General features: G+C 47.5%; 2 protein-coding genes across 4 annotated transcripts in view; one reads left to right on the top strand and one right to left on the bottom strand.

Annotated features, from left to right (window-relative positions):
* The window catches only part of NSUN7 (NOP2/Sun RNA methyltransferase family member 7), a 1,148,229-nt gene that overhangs the window by 430,813 nt on the left and 696,343 nt on the right, over positions 1–21,073 (top strand). The window lies entirely within an intron of this gene.
* Positions 18,047–20,818, bottom strand: LOC138253154 (cell adhesion molecule 4-like). The gene is made up of 3 exons (XM_069205784.1): positions 20,752–20,818; positions 20,462–20,478; positions 18,047–18,715 (listed from the first exon to the last, which is right to left on the bottom strand). Exons 1-3 carry the CDS (start codon positions 20,816–20,818, stop codon positions 18,047–18,049), a joined length of 753 nt encoding a protein of 250 aa, XP_069061885.1.

The raw sequence follows: 21,073 nt of genomic DNA, 5'->3' as shown, positions 1-21,073 counted from the left end.
TCCCCGGGAGCCTGTAGCAGTTTGGAAGTTACCTTCAATTATTTATATATGTATCATCTCAACCTTAAATAGGTGCATACTTAGTCACTCCATTGCATGGGCACTATTACTACAATTCAACTCCTACCTCACCCTCTGCGGGGAAAAACAATCGAAGATGGAGTCGACGCCCATGCGCAATGGAGACAAAAGGAGGAGTCACTCGGTCCCGTGACTCGAAAGACTTCTTCGAAGAAAAACAACTTGTAACACTCCGGCCCAACACCAGATGGCGAGCTATTGCAGAACATGCGAATCTACTGCGACTGATGCCACGAACAGATGTACACTGGGTAAGTGACATTTTCATTTTCTTAGTTTATTTTAAGAACCACAGGTTCAAGATTTACAAGTAATACTTCAAATGAAAGGTATTTCACTCAGGTATTCTAGGAACTTCGCATAATCACAATAGCATGTACAGTTTTGACAAAAAATGGCAATAAGCTATTTTAAAAGTGGACACTGCAAAAATCAACAGTTCCTGGGGGAGGTAAGTATTTGTTAAGTTCACAGGTAAGTAAAACACTTACAGGGTTCAAAGTTGGGTCCAAGGTAGCCCACCGTTGGGGGTTCAAGGCAACCCCAAAGGTACCACACCAGCAGCTTAGGGCCGGTCAGGTGCAGAGGTCAAAGTGGTGCCCAAAACACATAGGCTTCAATGGAAATAGGGGTGCCCCGGTTCCAGTCTGCCAGCAGGTAAGTACCCGGGTCCTCGGAGGGCAGACCAGGGGGATTTTGTAGGGCACCGGGGGGGACACAAGCAGGCACAGAAAGTACACCCTCAGTGGCACAGGGACGGCCGGGTGCAGAGTGCAAACAGGCGTCGGGTTTCAGATAGGAATCAATGGGGAGATCCAGGGGTCTCTTCAACGATGCAGGCAGGCACAGGGGGGGGCTCCTCGGGGTGGCCACCACCTGGGCTAGGCAGAGGGTCGCCTGCGGGTCGCTCCTGCACTAGAGTTTGGTTCCTTCAGGTCCTGGGGGCTGCGGGTGCAGTGCTGGTTCCAGGCGTCGGGTTCCTTGTTACAGGCAGTCGCGGTCAGGGGAGCCTCTGGATTTCCTCTGCAGCCGTCGCTGTGGGGGTTCAAGGGGGTCAACTCTGGCTACTCACGGGCTCACAGTCACCGGGGAGTCCTCCCTGTAATGTTAGTTTTCCGCAGGTTGGCCCGGGGGCGTCGGGTGCAGAGTGAAAAGTCTCACGCTTCCGGCGGGAAACATGTGGTCTTTAAATGTTGCTTCTTTGTTGCAGAAAGTTGCAGTTTCTTGAACAGGGCTGCTGTTCTCGGGAGCTTCTTGGTCCTTTAGATGCAGGGTAGTCCTCTGAGGCTTCAGAGGTCGCTGGACCCTGTTGGATGCGTTGCTGTTGCAGTTTTCTTCGAAGTAGGGAGACAGGCCGGTTGGGCTGGGGCCAAATCAGTTGTTGTCTCCGTCTTCACTGCAGGGCTTCAGGTCAGCAGTCCTTCTCCTTCTTTAGGTTGCAGGAATCTATTTTCCTCGGTTCTGGGGGCCTCTAACTACTGAATTTAGGGTTGTGTTTAGGTCTGGGAGGGCAGTAGCCAATGGCTACTGTCCTTGAAGGTGGCTACACCCTCTTTGTGCCTCCTCCCTGTGGGGAGGGGGGCACATCCTTAATCCTATTGGGGGAATCCTCCTTCTGCAAGATAGAGGATTTCTAAAAGTAAGAGTCACCTCAGCTCAGGACACCTTAGGGGCTGTCCTGACTGAGGGGTGACTCCTCCTTGTTTTCCTCATTATCTCCTCCAGCCTTGCTGCCAAAGGTGGGGGCAGTGGCCAGAGGGGCGGGCATCTCCACTAGCTGGGATGCCCTGTGGCGCTGTAACAAAGGGGGTGAGCCTTTGAGGCCCACCGCCAGGTGTTACAGTTCCTGCAGGGGGAGGTGAGAAGCACCTCCACCCAGTACAGGCTTTGTTCCTGGCCACAGAGTGACAAAGGCACTCTCCCCATGTGGCCAGCAACATGTCTGGTGTGTGGCAGGCTGGCAGAAACTAGTCAGCCCACATTGGAAGTCGGGTATGTTTTCAGGGGGCATCTCTAAAATGCCCTCTGGGTGTATTTTACAATAAATTGCACACTGCCATCAGTGTGCATTTATTGTGCTGAGAAGTTTGATACCAAACTTCCTAGTTTTCAGTGTAGCCATTATGGTGCTGTGGAGTTCGTGTTTGACAGACTCCCAGACCATATACTCTTATGGCTACCCTGCACTTACAATGTCTAAGGTTTTGCTTAGACACTGTAGGGGCATAGTGCTCAGGCACATATGCCCTCACCTGTGGTATAGTGCACCCTGCCTTAGGGCTGTAAGGCCTGCTAGAGTGGTGACTTACCTATGCCACAGGCAGTGTGAGGTTGACATGGCACTGTGAGGGGAGTGCCATGTCGACGTAGTCATTTTCTCCCCACCAGCATACACAAGCTGAGAAGCAGTGTGTATGTGCTGAGTGAGGGGTCCCTAGGGTGGCATAAGACATGCTGCAGCCCTTAGAGACCTTCCCTGGCATCAGGGCCCGTGGTACCAGGGGTACCCGTTACAAGGGACTTACCTGAGTGCCAGGGTTGTGCCAATTGTGAGATAAAGGTACAGTTTAGGGAAAGAACACTGGTGCTGGGGCCTGGTTAGCAGGGTCCCAGCACACTTTCAAATCATAACTTGGCATCAGCAAAGGCAAAAAGTCAGGTGGTAACCATGCCAAGGAGGCATTTCCTTACAATACTGATCTATAAAATTACCCCAATCAGGGCAGGCCAGCTTATTCCTCAGGTCTGCAACATTCCATGAAGCTATTTGGAGAGGCATTGTAGGCTTTTTCCTGATTACCCGGACCGAGTCTGCCAGATCAATGGATGGTCCTTGGTCCTGAGGCAGCTCCTCCTGCTCCAGATTTGTATGACTATTTTTGGTGGGAGCCCCTGGGGAGAGCTTTTCCTCCACATCCAACTTATCTCCTGCCACCAATTTGGAGGCCTTAGTTATGTTAGAGGCAGATACGCAAGAATTTGGGCACCCAGCTAACTCTACAACAACAATGTTGGAAGCCAGGATGGGAATACCTGTCCACTTCCGGCCCTTACTCTGCTGGTTATGGTAGTTAGCCTCAGGCAAATCCGGCCCTTCCTTGAGTCTTCCCAACTTAGCACCATCTTTTGGCTTGGGGCCTATGGAGAAACTAATACCCTCAAGTCAATCCATCTCATCCAAAACCACATACAGGTTAGAGGATGGACTCAAAGGTTTGGGGAGGTTTGGCTGTGTTGGCGGAGAAAGGATTCCCCCGTAGACTCTACCTATGTAGGCCGGCCTATAGAAGTATTCCAGAGGAAGAACTCTAATGGAGGAACCTAACTCCTGCACCCTGCAACCAACTGAAAGAATTTTATGGACCAGCCTCGGATTTCTAAAGTTTATAATTACACAGTCACCGGGCCGGTCGACCGGACCAATCCAACTGACTCTTCTGGTCATAATTATATTGCTGACCATGTCCAATAGAAGATAATTGGTCTTAGCAAGCCAGTGTAGACACTTATTTGGTAACTCTTGATGTGACTCCCGTTGGCTCTCTTTCAATTTAGGAACACCTGCCAAGACCACAAGGTAGGGAAAGGAGGCCGGCTGGAGGTTAATAATAGGGAAAGGCATCCCACCCTCAGACTCCTAGTGACCAACCACTGGCTTAGACACATCATGTACAAAAACAAAGAGGGAGAAGAAGGAGGTTGTGGGGCTGGGTCTGTTCTCCTTATAGCCTATATAACATTACAATAGAGGCCCAGCTAAAAGAACTACTAAAGGATGGATAGGAAAAAGGATTTTCCTGCTAGAAAAACCCTCACCCACCAGGGTTACCCCTTGGTGGTATGCTTCATCATTGGGTTTCTTCCTGTTCCTACAGAGCGGGCGTGCTATGACCTATGGGATACCTGGGAGCACTGATGTAGTCTCGTCAGTGTGAATCACAGGAGGGATAGGAGTGGTGGGGTCTTGGGTGAGTTAAAAATACCTGTCTCCTAGTGATTCCACTGATTTAATAGATCTCTTGCAGGCGGTATGATTCAAAAAGGGCTGCGGAAGTGGGGGATGTAATGTACCTGACTTCCTAGTCTACATGTTTCGGAGCCTTACCCCTAGGCTCCTCTTCAGGAGCAAGTTGGACTCCCTGGTGCCACTCCTTCTTTGACTACCTCAAATGAAAGCATAAATAATACATGCTTTGTGATATGGTGCAATTCACCTTACTAATGTGGTGTCATAAGATAATACCTATAGTTTATGGTGTCCATCATTGATACCTGTGGAAATACAAGAGAGGCATAGTTATCATAGCCCCCATTTGTAATGGGTCTCTATATATGTTGTTTGTGGGTGGGCTATTTGCAAACTGCACCAAATGGAAAACGACACTCGTGAATATCAGGACTGAGAGACTAAAGTACTCTCACATTCAACAGTACAAGACATACTACATTTAAGATGTCCCTCAAAAGCACCTTAGCCCTCTGGGGCAGCGGTGCCTCCCCGGTATTCCGCTCTTCCTCACTGGTGAGTGGGCCCGCGGGGTCATGCTGCTTGGGGCCCTGTCGTAGTTTGGACTCTTGCTCTGGGCAAGACTGCTGGTTAAAGGATGACAGTACTTTTGCCTGTAGGCGACTACGTCTTTCCTACGACAAGTCGCAACTGTTGTCCCAACCTTACCGGCTCACTAGCAGCACCTCACCAGAAACACAATAATAAAAGGTGATTTGTGGCAGCCTTTACGCATGGACTCGAGAGTAAGACATCTCAGGGAGTGTCATGGTTAAACGGAGATTACCCCTTTCTCACAGATATATCATGTCTCATACAAGCACAGGCAATGACAAAGATGCAGTAAAGTTTCAATAGTTTTTATTCAATATAACTGCAATTTGCGATAAGTTGCATGGGCTGCAATGAATAATGCAAGTAACAGAATTGTGAAGACGAGACTCATTATTACAAAGACCCCCACCATCTTGCAATGCATAGAAAAGACATGCAAGATGTAATATGCCCTAATACCCTAATGTGAACGGCCAAACCTCCTACCTAAAGGAGAGCTGGGTTTGTTAAACCTAATCTGCCAATGCCATGTCCATGAGAGGAGCCCCCAGCCCTCGTTACCTTAGAATGAGGTCGCTATCTCAGACTCCGCAGGGACACGAAGACTGGGTCAGCTTCAAGACGACTGCAGCATCGATATCAGCGATGGTGGCGATGCCCTCTGGTCGGAATCCCTCTGATTATCTGTCTAAAGTGTGATATATTTATACAGATCTTCAAGGACCCCTGACGTAGGTGTGTTCCCAAACAATAGATAAAAGACATGCTTGGGACAGCAATTAATATAAACAATCCCTCGAAAGTATGGAGAGGGAAAATCCCTAAGTGTGAACACCTACTGTTTGTTTGTCTTTAGTGCTTGTTCTTGACGCCTTAGCGCCGTGACACAGATAATGTAACTCATAACAAGTGGCCTGACTCTAAACAAGGCAGCCATTTTAGAAGAAATAAAGAATTAAATGTGCTAAGACAGAGCAAGCTAAGTAGGTTAAAAGTCACTAGGTGACGGGGGCACGAGTCTGCAAGCCAAAGGCTAAGCTAACTCCTGCTATCCCATTAAAATGAAGTAGGATTCACTTGTGGGGAAAAGTTGTCTTAGACTGCCTTATTCCCCAGGGGGTCTGAACTCGGTCAGAGGCCTTTAATCGACAGTCTGTGTCAATATCCAGTCTCAATGGATCTGTGTCACTTAGTACCTCTTCCAGGAATTCCCCTCTGTCTGGAGCATCCAAACTGGTAGAACCAGAGACTGTATACCAGGAGATGCACGGCTCGCCTCTTAGCTGAAGGACAGGTGCCTTTCTGTAAGTTTGTTTTCCTATGGCCCTTTTTAGCATCAGGTCAATGGATGTTGGTTTTGGTGCAGATTGCGAGGGCTCCCCTTTCCAGGACATTTGTGCTTCCCCATTGGTAATGGCGCACCCCCCAGTAATGTGGATCACTGAACATACACACAGACAGGCCACTTCCCACCTGCTGCTCGACTAACTAGTTATCCAAAGAGGTGCCCAAGAGAATGAAGGTGGCTGCACTGGTTTGGAGGTGGAGCTAGGGCTTATGCCACATAGCCTATATCCAAAACCGCAATAACTGGTGGGCCTAAGAGTAGAAGACAAACAGGGGAAGGGAAAGAGACTTGTCCAAGCCCAGCCTCATCTGGGCTCTGACAGGTGCAGAAGGGAACACTCTTGGCCCGGTCTTTGCTCGGGCATGGCCCGCACACGTCCGGCGATGTGGGTGAGATGCAGCACTGTATAACTTGATTTGGGAGCCCCCTCCTGTCAGCAACTGCGTCCAGAGCACTGTGCAGCAATGCATCCTGGGACACCGAGTCCCACCAGGACAACCAGCAGGCACCACTACTAAGTCAAGAATCCCCACACAGTGGGGGAGAGGCGGCGCTGTATAGCGCAATGTGGGTTCCTTCCCCTGTCAGCAGCTGTGGCCAGAACGCTGTGCAGCAATGCACCCTGGGACACTGAGTCCTACCAGGGCAATCAGCATGCAACACTACACAGTCAAGAATCCCTGCACTGCTATTTTTATCTTTAAATATACACCTCAGTGACAAAAATCCACACCAGGGTTCCGGAGATAAGAATTTTCAAAGAAACAATACATTGCTGCTTTTCACTAAATGCAATAAATCATTGTAATTTGCTACGGTATCAGTTTAGCGTTAGCCACAACAAGCAAGTTAAAAACAACTATACGGGAACTCTTAGGGGTGCCAACTCTGATAGAGAACCAGTCATGCTGAGGAGGGGAGTTACCTGTCACTTTAAGTAGTCTCCAGTCCAATTCTGAATTCTATGGGCAAACTGCTGTTGAAGTCAATGGAGTGGTCCTGATGCAAGGGAATCAGGATGCTGAAGATACTCACAGATGGAGAGGATGCTGAGCCTGTCAGTGGTCTTCCTGTGGTCCTTAAGCTTGGGGGACGACTTTGGCCTCAAAGGTTGATCTCCTTTAGAGTCTGGGTGAAGTCGAGCATCACATCATTCTCCACTGGTGTACTGGTCTCTGGTTCCACAGAACCAGCTGTTTCCTTTACTTGGTGATCTCGTCCTTGCTGAGCGAACAAACAGCACTCTGATGACTCTCCCAGTTCCAGCAGACTCAAGTGCAACTTTTGGGAGTCAGGGCTCAGTGTCTCAAGCTGCACCTCAGTGCCCAGTGACTGTCAGGGTTCTAGTCACTGGTCTCTCAATGGTGCAAGATTCTCACCTTTTATGGCCTTCTGTCTGTAACGGGGAGTCAGCCAGCTGACTCGTGGAGTCACCTTCCCTATCTGTGGCTCCTGGGCAACTTTTTTGTGAGTAGGACACCACAGACACAGTCCTTTCTTTGCTAGTCCGGTGGTCCAAGGGGTGCGGTCCATTCCTTGATGCAGCCTCTCTTTGCTGGGTCCAGGGAGCAGCGTAGCAATCCTTCTTCTGAACTCTCTCAATTATAGACATGATCTGAGGTCTAGGTGCCTGGGGTGCCACTTTTATGCCCACTACGAGCATTTAGGAATGTGGTGACTAACTAGCCAATGGGGGAACTGGGTCCCCTCCCGCCTCATGACAACTTCCTGTGAAGACTGCCATCTAGCTAGCCTAGAATGCAGTACTCTGCCCACTCCCACCATGGTGGAACCCTTTTTTCGGTGTGTGGAGCCCCCTAGCCCAATCTAGATATGTGGTGACCTGAGACCTACACTTCCTTTGAAAAAATGGCTTGACAGCAGCTTCTCAAGATGCCAGCCTGTCTGTTAAAACAAAAGAGCAGCCTCTTCCATGGGTGAGTACCATTTGCCTTTCAAAGGCAGCTGCCTCTTTTAAGCTAGCATTTTAGACTCACCCCACTCTGGCCAACCTGCCAGAAGGACGTCACACCTCTTCCTGAGAGCCATTCACGCCTGTCTCCAGGAGGCCAGGAGGTTTGTTCGAGGACAGCAGCTTTGTGTAACCTAAAATGGCTACTGGGCAACTTTGGGCAACAAAGTGGCAACTTTCTAAAGTTGCCATTTGTAAAATAGTTACATTGACTTCCACGAGCAACAAGTCTGGTTTAATGCAACTATTCTTTTGGTACCTCATAGTACCATATTAGGTAGTCCAGTTTGGAAGCTAACACAGCTGAGTTGTCAGTTCCTTACTTACCAATGGGGCTACTAGCCTTGACACAGTAAAAAACGGCAATGAAGGGTTTACTGTCAAGACATATAAAGTTAATAAAACATATGTACTTTTTAAGATAATGGACCCTGCCTTTACTGCTCAGTAGACCTGCCTTAGCGGTGACTTATAAATATTAAAAAGGAAGTTAAAGGCGTTGCCATTGGTTTAAATGGCAAAGACGGGAAAGCAGTTAAAAAACCACTCTGCCAAACCGCAATGGCCGATTGATAGCCAGTGTGCCACACTTTTGGTGGCACAATAAGTGCTGCAGTCCATGAGGGACACTTAACTGGCAGCCTTTGGGTCCACCTGGTGCCATATACTCAAGACTTATAAGTGAGTTAACTTATGCCAATTGTGGTTAAACCAATTAGACATAACGTTTAAGTGCCAGAACACTTCACTGAAGCCTCATTGGCAGGACTAAGTCCACTTTCAGAGTTGAAAAATCAGCAACCTGAGTCCAAACATTTGGGGCGATCATGCAAAAAGAGGTATTTCCTTTCAAGAGGTTTTTGATCTGTGGTGCAGAGTACGCTCCACATTAATCTTTTGGAGCTTCAGACGATCTGATCTGTTGGGTGTTGGGTGGGCAGGCAATCTTACTGGTAGCTAGTCACCTAGGGCCAGATGTAGCAAAGTTTTGCGAGTCGCAAATGGCCCGATTCGCAATTTGCGACCTCGCAAAATCCGAAATGGGATGTAAAAATCCCATTTCCGAAGTGCAAATAGCGAGGCAAGCCATTACCAACTCGCAAAATGTGCGACCTGATTTTGCGACCCGCAAAGAGGAAGTCGCAATTTGCAGGTTGCAAACCATATGAAAAAGCCAGTCGCAAATTGCGACTAGTCGCAAAAAATCCATTTTGCACATCCAGATTACCACTGATTCAGAGCAGGTGGTAACCAGAACCAAAGTATAAAAGGAGACCCAGAAGGCATCTGGGTTACTCAAAATGGCTGAACTGTATGTGATAGCATGAAGAAGGAGAGTCCACGCTGCCCAGCAGAGGAGGAGGAGGTCACAGAGACAGGAGAGGATATAACGAACCAGGCAGACGCTATTCCAACAAACTGAGGAGGAGATTTATGACAAATATAGACTGAGCAGTGCAGCAATATTAGAATTAATTGTACTACTCAATCCGCAGCTTCAACGACAGACAGTGCACGGCAGCGCCATCCCTACACACGTGCTATGCTCACTGTCCCTCTTGGCCTCGGGTAGCTATCGGGGTGATTGCAGTGGCAGGTGGGGTATCCCAAAGTGCACTCTCACGATTCTTCAGATGTTTCCTAGATGCCATAATCGCACACATGTCCAGATACATATACCTACCCAGGAATGAGGCAGAAATTAACAGCACCAAGTTGGACTTCTACAGAATTGCCAGCTTCCCCCATGTAATAGGGTGTGTGGATGGGACACATATACAAATTTGCCCTCCTGCTAATCTGTAATATGTGTTCCGCAATAGGAAATGTACCCACTCACTAAACATCCAGGTGGTATGCAACACCCATAATGTCATCACTGACATTGTAGCCAAATTTCCAGGGAGTACACATGACTCATACATATTCAGGCACAGTGGGATACATCAACGCCTAGAACGTGGGGAGTTTGGAGACTGATATCTATTAGGTATTGCTGAATACACCCTGAAGCCATACATACAGGTCACTGTGGAAACCATCCATGCCCTGCTAACATTGCTTATTTTTGTCAAACAGGTGACAGTGCATATGCTCTAAGACCATGGATACTTACCCCGTACCTAACACCTGGCAATGAGAACGAGAGGCAATATAACAGTGCCCATCGGCGGACCAGAACTGTCATCGAGAGGACCTTTGGATTGTTAAAGGCAAGATTCAGATGCCTCCACAAAAGTGGAGGTGCACTCCAGTATGGCCCAGAAACAGCATTCAAGATCGGTGCCGCATGTGCAATCCCACACAACATTGCCAACAGACGTGGGCTACATCTCACCCCTGAAGACAGAGATTCGGAGGATGAGGAGCAAGAGCTACCACACCAACAGCCTGGGGATAAAAACATTGCAAATCAAGGCAGACAGAGACGGAACCACATTGCAACCCAATACTTTTGCAAGTAAGTGGCAACTGTCACCATACTCACTGATGTCAGACAAACAGAGCCCAGTTGTGTAGTGGAACAAACAAAAACTTTTTATCTGTAAACTAAATGGTGAAAGAAAAGTGCTGTCTGTTAAAGTCTGTACATGTCCTAATGTAATGAGGACATATTAACATCATGTGCCTCATGAGTCATGCTGTCTGATGGCTCACACCCTCCTCCTTGTGCGCCCAGCATGGCTCATCCCAGGTGGGTCAGCTGACCCCTGCTTTGCACTTGCACTCCTTAGGACACGGGACTCAATGGCAGACACTACTTATTGTGGACCCCTCCTCACTGTCCTGAGGGGTCTCACCTGTGCCCCTTGCCACCTGCCTAGCTTCCATCAAGTCCACTGCGTGACTGATGCGGCCAAGTCCACGTGCCACATCGCCCGCAAAGTGGCCAAGTTCCACCTGTAAACTCACTGTCCGTCTAGACAGGCCAGTTGTGTTTGTTGCAAGACGCCCAATTGAAGCAGCCATGCGGTCGAATCGTGCCACTGTGTGGCGCTCCCTGCGCCTTGCGTACTGTCTGTCTGCCACTAGTTCCGTCACAAGTTGGCGAATGGCCTGGGTGAGATCCCCCATATGTTCATTCATTCTAGTGAACTGTGTGTTCACTTCAGCCAGCCCAGTGGTCATGTTGATCTGTATCCTGTGTAATGTTCTTGAGATTGACCTCAATTGTCTGTTTTGCAGGCGCTGACCGTTGATGAGGGATGCCTCCATTCCTGCAAAGCCTGCTTCCCCTGTCTCTTCCTGGGGCACCCCAGAACTCTGTGTCTGCACCTTTGTCCTGCTGCTGGCTCAGAATGACTTGCTGTGGGGCTGGGGCCAGGGGTCGTATCAGCTGCCCCCATTTCCTGCTCTTGTTCCTGATAGGACTCTGGTGGTGTCCTGCTGGGCCCAGGAATTTCTGCAGCAGCCTCCTGCACTGTCTCTGGTCCATGGTCTCCTCCCTGCCTGTTATCGCTGCTAGGGGTGTCTTGTGGGAGACCTGTGGGACATAGGGAATACACTGTCAGTCTCTCACATCTGTTTTATGCCTCATAATAACCATTTGCCTATATGCTGACTACTGTACTACATTGCCCATAATGCACTATTCTAAAGGTTGCTAGACTGAATGGAGCTAGTCTGGTGGTGCCTGCTGCTGTGTACTGGGAGAGTGTGTATACTGCTTTGTAGGTGTGAATGCGTATCTCATGGTACTCACATTTGGATGTCCCTGGCGCAGAACTGTCCACTTCTCCCATTCTGAGTACGGCCTCAGGCTCCAGGGTCTGCTCCACCATTGCTTCCATGGCTGTTGGTGGTGGGACAGTGGATGGGCCTCCTTCGGTGCCCCTCATTTCTCTCAACCGCTCTGCTACTCTCTCCTTTGTCCTGGAGCGCAGGATTTTCTCCATGGTGCGGTGGCTCACCCCTATGGCATTAATGCGTTCCTGAATTTGCTGCCAAACCATCTTCTTTTCTGTGTCTGGGACACTCAGGGCTGCCTTCCCAAACAGTTTGTCGTGGTGCTGGCAGCATTCCTCTGTGAGCACCTCCAGTTCTTTGTCTGAAAATTTCAGCTTTCTTCTTCTCACAGCACTGCCTGTTTCCTCCATTGTACCAGCAGGTCCTCTCTCCTGGGTGTTGCACAGCAGTTTGGAAAGGGTGTGGTCCTCCCTCCTCCCAGGTGTATTTGACGACTTCCTGGTTCTGATGTCATCACCAAGAGCCAGGAAGTGAATTTCCAAACTGGTGTGCAGCACCGGCAGGCAATTTGTGGGCCAGTCGCAATTTGCGGCACCCTTCTCGCAAATTGCGACCTCGCTAGAAGCGAGGTCTCAAAATGCGACCTCGCTAGAAGCGAACTCGCAAAATGCGGTGCGACACATTTGCGAGTCGCAAATTGGTGTTGCACTTTTTTCTTGGATTCCATTTTGCAAGTCGGAAATTGCGATTCGCATTGAATCGCAATTTCCGACTCGCAATTGTTTTGCTACCTACATCTGGCCCTTAGTGAGGTTCCCAAATGCCAGAGTTGACAAACTGAGCAATGCAATTGTTGTCTGGTTAACCAGAAATGGCATCTTTAGCCTTAGATGGTGGAGGGTGTATTTGCCCAGTGAGGCGCTGCTGTTCAGTATCTATTCACCACTGTCGAGAAAGCACTGTGTCACTAATTTTGTGCACTGGAGTTTCCTCCAAGGCATTCACTCTGAGAGGCATTCCAGCTGGAATAGAATGAAGGAATGAAGGCCTGGTATATGCATTTCCACCACTTAGTTTACCTGGAGGAATATCAGGACTGATGGGACGCAAGTCATCTTGATCATCCCGAACAGGGCTAGTTGGATTTGTTGCCTAGTGCTTCTGAGCCTGAGCACTTACAACCCAATCAGGTTATCAGTTCGGGAGGACCATCTATCTCAGCAACTGGGTGGGATCCTGCTCCTGAGCCTTCACTACCTATACCTTCATGCGTGGAGATTACGCTGCAGCAATTATTTGCCAGTCAAGGTGGATAATGTCACCCTCATGGCCAGGCCCCCTTACACAAAGTCTGTCTATGCTGGGACACATTTTTTGATTGTTTTGTGGCCCAAAAAAATTATCCCTTACAAGATGAACCTTCAAAAGTTCTTATGTTTTTTTTTTGTTTTTTTTTGTGAGCACAATAAAGAGTTGAGGTGGGCATGTTGAAAGGTTATTTGTCAGCCCTTTTGGCCTTTCTGTGTTTGTGATCATCTGTCATCGTTTAAGTCTGTGGTTGTCATCAATTGTATAAAATGTTTGACTCATATGTTCCCCCATTCGGTTTGTGATGCAACAATTGTTTTGTGTATTTGTAAAGTGCACTGTCACCCACAACAGTATCCCAGTGCTGAGGAGATGTGTGTTAATCTAAAAGACAGGTCTTCATTTTTTTGCACAATTCAAGAGAGGAAGGGACTCTGTTGTGGAGGAGGAAGCTGTTCCCTGCTTTAGGAGTGATGTAAAAGAACAGTCAGCTTCCCAATCTGGTACTGTGTATGCATGGAATGTGTGCTAGTAGGAGTCCTGCGGAGCAGAGGTGTCTGGGTGGCTGGTGGAAGGAGATGCAAAAGTTCAGGTAGGTGGGGGTCTGTGTTGTTCAGTACCTTGAATATGTGCGTGAGGAGTTTGAAATGAGCTCATTTGTGTATAAGGAGCCAGTGGAGCTCCTTGAGGTGTTCTGTGATGTGAGTTGTGTGTGGGAGGTTGGAGATATGTCTAGATGCTGAATTCTAGATGGTCTGTAGTCTTCTAGTGAGTTGCTTGGTGATCCCAGCATAGAGGGTGTTTTCATAGTCCAATTTTCTGGTGCCTAGGGTGTGAGGGACAGTTTGCTAATATTGTTAGAGGGCCACTTAAAGATATTCCTCAGCATGTTTAAGTGTGCAAGCAGGATGCACTGATAGGGATGACTTGTGTTGCTGTGTCCAGTTTGCTGTCAATTATTACTCTAAGGTTCCTGGCCTGAGTGCTAGATGTTGGTCCTAGTTCAGCAAGCCACCAGTTGGAGTCACATGGGAAGGTGTTCTTGCCAAAGATCACTACTTCTGTCTTGTTGGTGTTGAGCTTGAGAAAGCTGACTTTTATCCAGTTAACAGCTTTGGGTCATGCAGGCAGTGAACTAGTTTCTTGAGTTGGGGTATTATCTGAGAGGGAGAGTATTACCGCCAACAGTCTGGCGGTGCAATCCAGGGAATTATGACCGCGGCGGAAGCGCCGCGGTCGCACCGCCGGGGCCGGCGTTTTCCCGCCACATTTGCCTCGGCGTTGATAATCTGCCTGGGCAGTGCTGCTTGCAGCGCTGCCCAGGGGATTACGAGTCCCCGACCGCTAGCCTTTTGGCAGTACGGGGAGTCGCGGGGCCCCTAGCATGGGCAGTGCAGGGGCCCCCTGACAGGGCCCCATGCAGCTTTTCACTGTCTGCATAGCAGACAGTGAAAAGCGCGACGGGTGCAACTGCACCCGTTGCACGGCCGCAATACCGCCGGCTCCATTTGGAGCCGGCTCCTGTGTTGCGGCCGAGATCCCCGCTGGGCCGGCGGGGATCTCATAATGACCACGGCGGGAGTGCGGCTGCATTGGCGGCCGCCCGGCGGTCAGATCTTCGCAGGCGGCGGAAGCCACCCCGCCAAGGTCATAATAAGGGCCTATGTGTTTTGTGTTGTCAGTGTAGTAGAGGATGTTGATGTGTGCATGCATGATGGCGCCAGCGGGATCGTGTATGCATTGAAGAGGGTGGGGCTGAGCAAGAACTTTGAGGCAATCCACAGATGAGTTTGCAGGCTTCCAAGGAGTGAGGTGACAGGCTGACAGCTTGTGTTCTATTAGTTAAGCAGCAGATCCAGTGGAATGCGGGTCTTTGGATGCCCAATTCATACAGGTATGTGATGAGAATGGAATATGAGTTTGTGTCAAATACTGCAGAGCGGTGCAGGAGAATGAAGACTGCCATGTCTCCTCTGTCAAGGGTCATGCGTATGTCGCTTGTGGCAGCAATGAAAGCTGTTTCTGTATTGTGGTCGGGCCTGAATCCAGACTGCGTGGCATTGGGGAGCAGGTGATTGCTGAGGAGGTCAGTGAGAGATTGGTTGATTTGTATCTCTAAAACTTTGGCTGGGTATGGTAAGAGGGAGAGGGTTATGTAGTTGTAGTGCATGGGTAAGTTAATGGATGGTTCCTTGAGCAGGGGCAAGATGGTGCCATGTTTCCAGGAATCTGAGAATGTGGCTGAGTGGAGGTGCTGAGAATGTGGCTGAGTGGAGGTGCTGAGGATGAGTTTTAGTGCTTCACTAATAGAAAGGAGTCCTTTAGTGAAGATGTGGTGGGAGCCTGGGTCAGATGGATCCCCCAAGTGGATGGTCTTCATGGTAGCAGTGATTTCGGTGGTTGTGGCGGTGGGCCTCAAGGTCCGGGTTTGTTCTTCGGCCATGATTGGAAGTTGAGTTGCAACTGTGACAGGGTCAGATTGAGGATTGAAGATACTGTATATGATGTGATTTTATTACAGAAACATGCCAAGAACTTGTTGCAAAGGCCTTGTGAGGGGGTGATGTTGCTGGATGCAGCAAGAGGCGTGGTATAAACTATGATGATGACGAAGACTCCATGCTGCTGCTATTGAGGGCATCAATGCGATTCACAAGAGTTGTGTGCTTGGTGTTCCCTATGTGCATGCCATTCGAACAAAAGGGAGATCTGTTCTTTACGATTCTTGACTCTAAAGAAGGCTTCCTCATTGTGATTTTGTCAGCATGCCGAGTGAGTGAACTACAAGCACTTTTGGTGTAAAAGCCTGATGCCTCTTTTCATCTGGACTGATGAACAGAGTAGCTGTCCTGCCAAAGCTTGTGACTCCTTCCACATTGGCCAGTCGAATACACTGCCAATGTTTTTTCTGCCTCACCCCTTCAAACAAGACTCCATCAATGGGACCCTACAAGGGCTCAGAACATTTACAGCAACGGCACAAAAAACATTTCATGGATTGTCAGGATTTTATATGTGTTCTCTGGGGCAAAGAATGGGGAGGTTGTACAAAAGAGCACCCTGTAAAGGCCAGAGCCGGAGCCCAATTAGCCAGGGCCATCATCCACCAGAACAGCATTGGTACAAGGGCACCTCTTTTAGACCTCAACTAGGCTGCAAAGTAGGCATAAATGCTTATATTTATGAAGCACTACTGAATGCACTTCATAGATTCACCACCTTAGGAGCTACTGCTATCTAATTTAAAAGTTGAGGCATGTGCAGTTAGCAGTATCCATCATAAGAACCAGATATTTACCATTGGTTATGCCCTTTCTATTGGCTACTCTATTTAAACACAGATTCCTCACTGCCCTCCAGTCGCCCCATTCTTTGACACATCCTCTTTGCCTGCAGAAAGGTTACAACATACTCTGACATGTTGTTTGACGCTCTTTGTCTGAGGGCATTAAGGGAAAAAGTTGTTGAAAAGTGTTTATATGGGGCTCCACTCCTTCACTTCCGAGGCATAATGGAGTCTCTGCAGAGCCATACACCACCTACTGGCATGTGGGATCTCTGCTACAAAAATCTCCAGATCCAGTCTGGGCCCAAGCATATTCTAACGGCGAGGAATCTGTGGTTAGAGAATCCACCAGAAAGAGCCTTATGGAAGGAAGGTAACTTGTTCTTCCTGCCCACCCTTCCAAATATACCATCAGGTATGACATCTGTCTGGATCCACCCACCAGACCACTGCGCACCTGCTCCAAGTGTGACAGTGAACTTATTTAGGCCCAACAACTTCATTCGGCTCAGGGCACCAGAAGAGTCCAGATGAAGCATATCAACCTCACATCTCTACGCTATTCTGCTTCCACCCCCAAATGCTATGCTTGTCTAGCTCAACACTTTACTGTATTCAATCAATCAGTTAACTTGTAGAGTGCGACTTCTCACCTGTGAGGGCATACTGCAATGGCAATTGCATCATCCCTGATACTAGCTCAAAAGCATATATATTTTATTAACATTTGTTAGGTTTTCATTTCCATACTGCATGAATATACATCCAGAAGCAAGAATAAAAAACCCAAGCCTTGAGAATATACCGGAAACATTATTAACTATTACCTCTTAACTATTCATCTCTCCCCAATGCTCCAGTATGGGTATAAAATTCCCATTCCCTCTCCTCCTCTTCTCAGAGCTTTCAGCTCAATACAGGCCACCAACAAACAGAGGAGCTTCTCAGAGCCCCACTTGTAGTTTTTGAATATCTTCTGAGAAATGTGGACCCAGATCAACTTAGCCTTGAGAACAGACCTCTTGCCAGGTCTGCAAATTGTCCTGAAAAGTCCCTGCAGCATCAGTTTTACCCACTTCTAGTTTTCCAGTATCACAGGATAATTATGGAGGTGTTTGGTAGGACCACCAAAATTCATTTTCACTGTTGATTTGGTATGATCTTGTATACCGCAGCATCCAGGACCGTCAGAAATGTGCCCACGTAAAACTTTGTGTTTCATACATTATTTGCAGAATAATTTGCCACAGTTATTGAATCTTAAGGCAGTCACACAGAAGATGTATAGCTCAAATTAGGAATGGAGCACACCTAAACAAGTGAAAGGGATTACAATTTCTAGTTCAATACATGGAATCCATAATACTGTTGAGAAATTTGATAAATAGTCGTACTGTAATTTAAGAGAAAAATAGACCTACGCTGTAAGACAATGGTGTATGATGTATCCGAGACTGTACTGTTACAATACTTTTAATACCAAGCATATCTATAAAATGTGCATGTGTACAACAAAAGATTTGTGAAAGACCAACAAGAAATATATAATAAAGCCAAGTCAAATATAAGCAAGAACACCACACATTTGTCCCAAGACCTATGACTTAGTCACAGCCTCGTATTTTGTGTTTTGGCAATGTCCAAGCCTCATGCTGCAATAAGTTCATCAGTAGCCGAGTAATGTCCAATTCATTGGTTTGTTGCACTGAAAGTTCTTGTCATCCAATGTGGAAAATCAACATGTAATTTAATAATCCATTGCAGACCGATGTAGAAAATAAATTTGTAAATCAACAATCCAATTCAGCCATACTCCAATTCAGCCGACACGTGTTTTGTCCCAAGCGGGACTTTATCAAGGAGAGGGTTGCCAGTCACAGAGCAGGTCAGGCCCAGGTTGTCCCCCTCCCGAAGGACCACTTGCGAGGGGATGATCTTCACCGTTGGGGCAAACTGCACGTCCAGGACGTACTGCGTCTGCTTCTTCTGTCCGCGCAGTGCAGGATGGGTAGCCTCGCAGGTCACAATGGCGCTGTTATCCTTTCGCTCAACCGCAAACCGGACTGTGTTAGTGACGCTGAAAGTTTTGCCGTTCTCCTGCCTGCTGCTGATGCCTCTCAGCTCCCTCCGGTCGCGGTACCAGCGCACGGTGGCAGCCGGTCTGGTCCGATGGGCGATGCAGGTGAGCTCCACCTCACCGCCTTCCACAGCCTGGTCCTTCACCTCCACCGCAGGGTTCTCAGGTGGCACCAGCACAGTCAGTGTGGCGATCTGGTGGTGCGTGTCTTCCGCGTACAGCTGGCAGAAGTATCCACCCTCGTCTTCCAGCTTCACGTTGGACAGAATGATCTTCACGTGCTTCTGGTTGAACTCCACCAGCTGGAAGCGCTCATCCTTCAGGGCACGTGTGCCATTGAAGAACAGGGTCTGCCGCAATGGGTTCTGGATCACAGAAGATGTATGTATGTTTCTCTAGAGCGGGGTCTTCTCCCTGGGCCATCAGGACTTCTGACTATTCTGTGGAATCTGGAAGGAGCTCAGTAGATCCAGTGGAACACCTGGTATGCTATCATCCTTATGTTAGCATCTCTGGGGCCCTGCAAAAAGGCAAGCAAGATTGCTTACCAGACCTCGCCAGTTTCATCAGGAAGGAAGCAGCCTTTGGCTTGAGGAATGCAGATGTCCAAGAGATTGCCTGTTGATGCATACTAAAAATTCTGAAGTATCTGTTTAATGGAGACTCGTGCTGGATCCCATCCTAATTTACCATCAGAATAGGTAGCATGCATTGTCGTAGTTGGAGGTATTTCCAAAAATTATCCTTTTTCAGCTCAAATTTGAAACACAGGAGAGAATGTAACAAAGGAGCCCCCTGATAGCAGTGTTTCAGAAGTCGTATTCTTTTTGCATCACAGACTTTCCAGCAAAAATGGATGCCCACCACTGCAGAAATGATTATGAAGTCAAATTATGGACATAGCAGTGAACCTGACATCTATGCCTTCCCATTTGTGCACTGCTTTCTGTACTTCCTTTGAGTATCAGATGTGGTGTGTGGAGAGAGAGATTTTGCATGATCCAGTTTAGAGTATTAAAGGGGTTCGTGAATCCACCCTCATTGGTTGCTGTGCAATAGTTTGGAGTGAGTCTCCATAATGCTTAAGAAGATGGGACTTTCATCACTGAATACATCTTGAAAGCAGTACTGTGACAATATCTCCACGGGACACACTCTCAATCCGAGCCCAAAAGTATAGAAAATTACTGTGATGCATGGAAACGGAGGCAATTGCTAGTGTAGGAGTTGTGCTAATCTCAGCACCAAAGGAGAAGCAGTTAAACTATTGTCACTGCTCATTTCTGTCGTCAGCAGCACTTTTAAGGTTCACATTTGAAGGAAGATGTTTGTTCTACAAGATCAATTGAACTAGACCCAGAATGAAAATTGCGTTTATTTGAAAAGTGAGAATGACTACTGGCATCCCCCTCTCTCCTACTATGACACTGTACTTTCCCCAGTTCTTAGATTTAGTTCCCGTCGTAGATTGTCTTACCTTTTCCGTCGGCGATTCACTGGTACACGAGGCTGGGTGCCCAGAGACAGACGATGGGATAATGCCAAAAGACAAAATGAGGAATAAGGTTGTCGGCCCTCATGTTCACCCTTCTGATACAGTCTTCCCCTAGCACAGTGATCACCACATTACATTTTTCGATTCAGAAAGAACAGCTTGCCCATTTTACGGTACAAACAGTCTTTCCCTAGCACATTGATCAGAACTAGGTCTAGGTCCTGGCAAATAAGATCAGAACTAGAGCAACGTCAAGTGTGTTTTTGGTACGCTTGACGTTGGAACAAGCTTTATGCGTGAGTTTTTGTCTGTGAAAACCTTGTTCGCGGAAAACTAGGAACCATTACTTTCTCATAAGTTGACATCCTGAAACGAAAAAATGGATGGGTTATGTTGGTCCTGCCAATAATCTAATTGAGGTAACACAAATTGATGGATGCCTTCAAGAAGACTTCTTTGCCAATTTCACCAAATGAATTTCATTGCACCGCAATGCCGTATTTTAAGTAAGACTATCAAAGGAACATCTCAAACCGTTGGCTGATAACGAATGTAATAACATGCTACGTTCCGAAATTTCCCCTCATAAAAATGGCACCAGAGATGTACTTTATTTCAAATTACCGGGTTTAAACAACAACATTACTTTTTGGGTCTCGAGATCTGTATTGGTAGCACAAAATCATTCAATCATAGAATCATTCAATTTACGTGTAAAAACGTGTCTCTAATATTTCTATTATAGTTTAGTTGACACATCCCAAATTGTTCACGGCATATTGATTTAATTTTTTACCACACATTTCGCATTTCTTCTAGTGACTAGCGACCATATTTGTCCATGTGAAGGAGCACGAAACCAAGTATTTGAGCTTTTTAAGGGAATTGTAATGGGATGAACATATATTAAAAGGAATAAAACACGCTCTGCTGTACCTTTAAATGATATTGCCAGTGGTTGGAAGTTGTCGCCCTTGTAAAGAAACTCGGCCTTCCGCCTCATTCGTCTGTGTTGATGAAACTCTTCGGTGGATTTCAGTATTTCTAATATAGGACAGGGGGTACTTTATGACGTATAACTGCGTGATATTTTACTTAAAGATCTCTTGTATCGTTTGAACAAACTGAATGTACTAAAAACCGACCCATTCTAAATTTATTATGTAAATAAGTATTCTGCTGAACATATTTTAAAGTAAACACATTGTCCAGTTTCAGTGACAATTTAGATTTCTTTCTGGTATACGAGGAAGGCACC

The sequence above is a fragment of the Pleurodeles waltl genome, chromosome 1_2 (genome assembly GCF_031143425.1).
Source record: "Pleurodeles waltl isolate 20211129_DDA chromosome 1_2, aPleWal1.hap1.20221129, whole genome shotgun sequence".
NCBI lineage: Eukaryota > Metazoa > Chordata > Amphibia > Caudata > Salamandridae > Pleurodeles > Pleurodeles waltl.
Note: the sequence above shows the minus strand (reverse complement) of the source record. Positions and strands in the feature narration are given on the sequence as shown.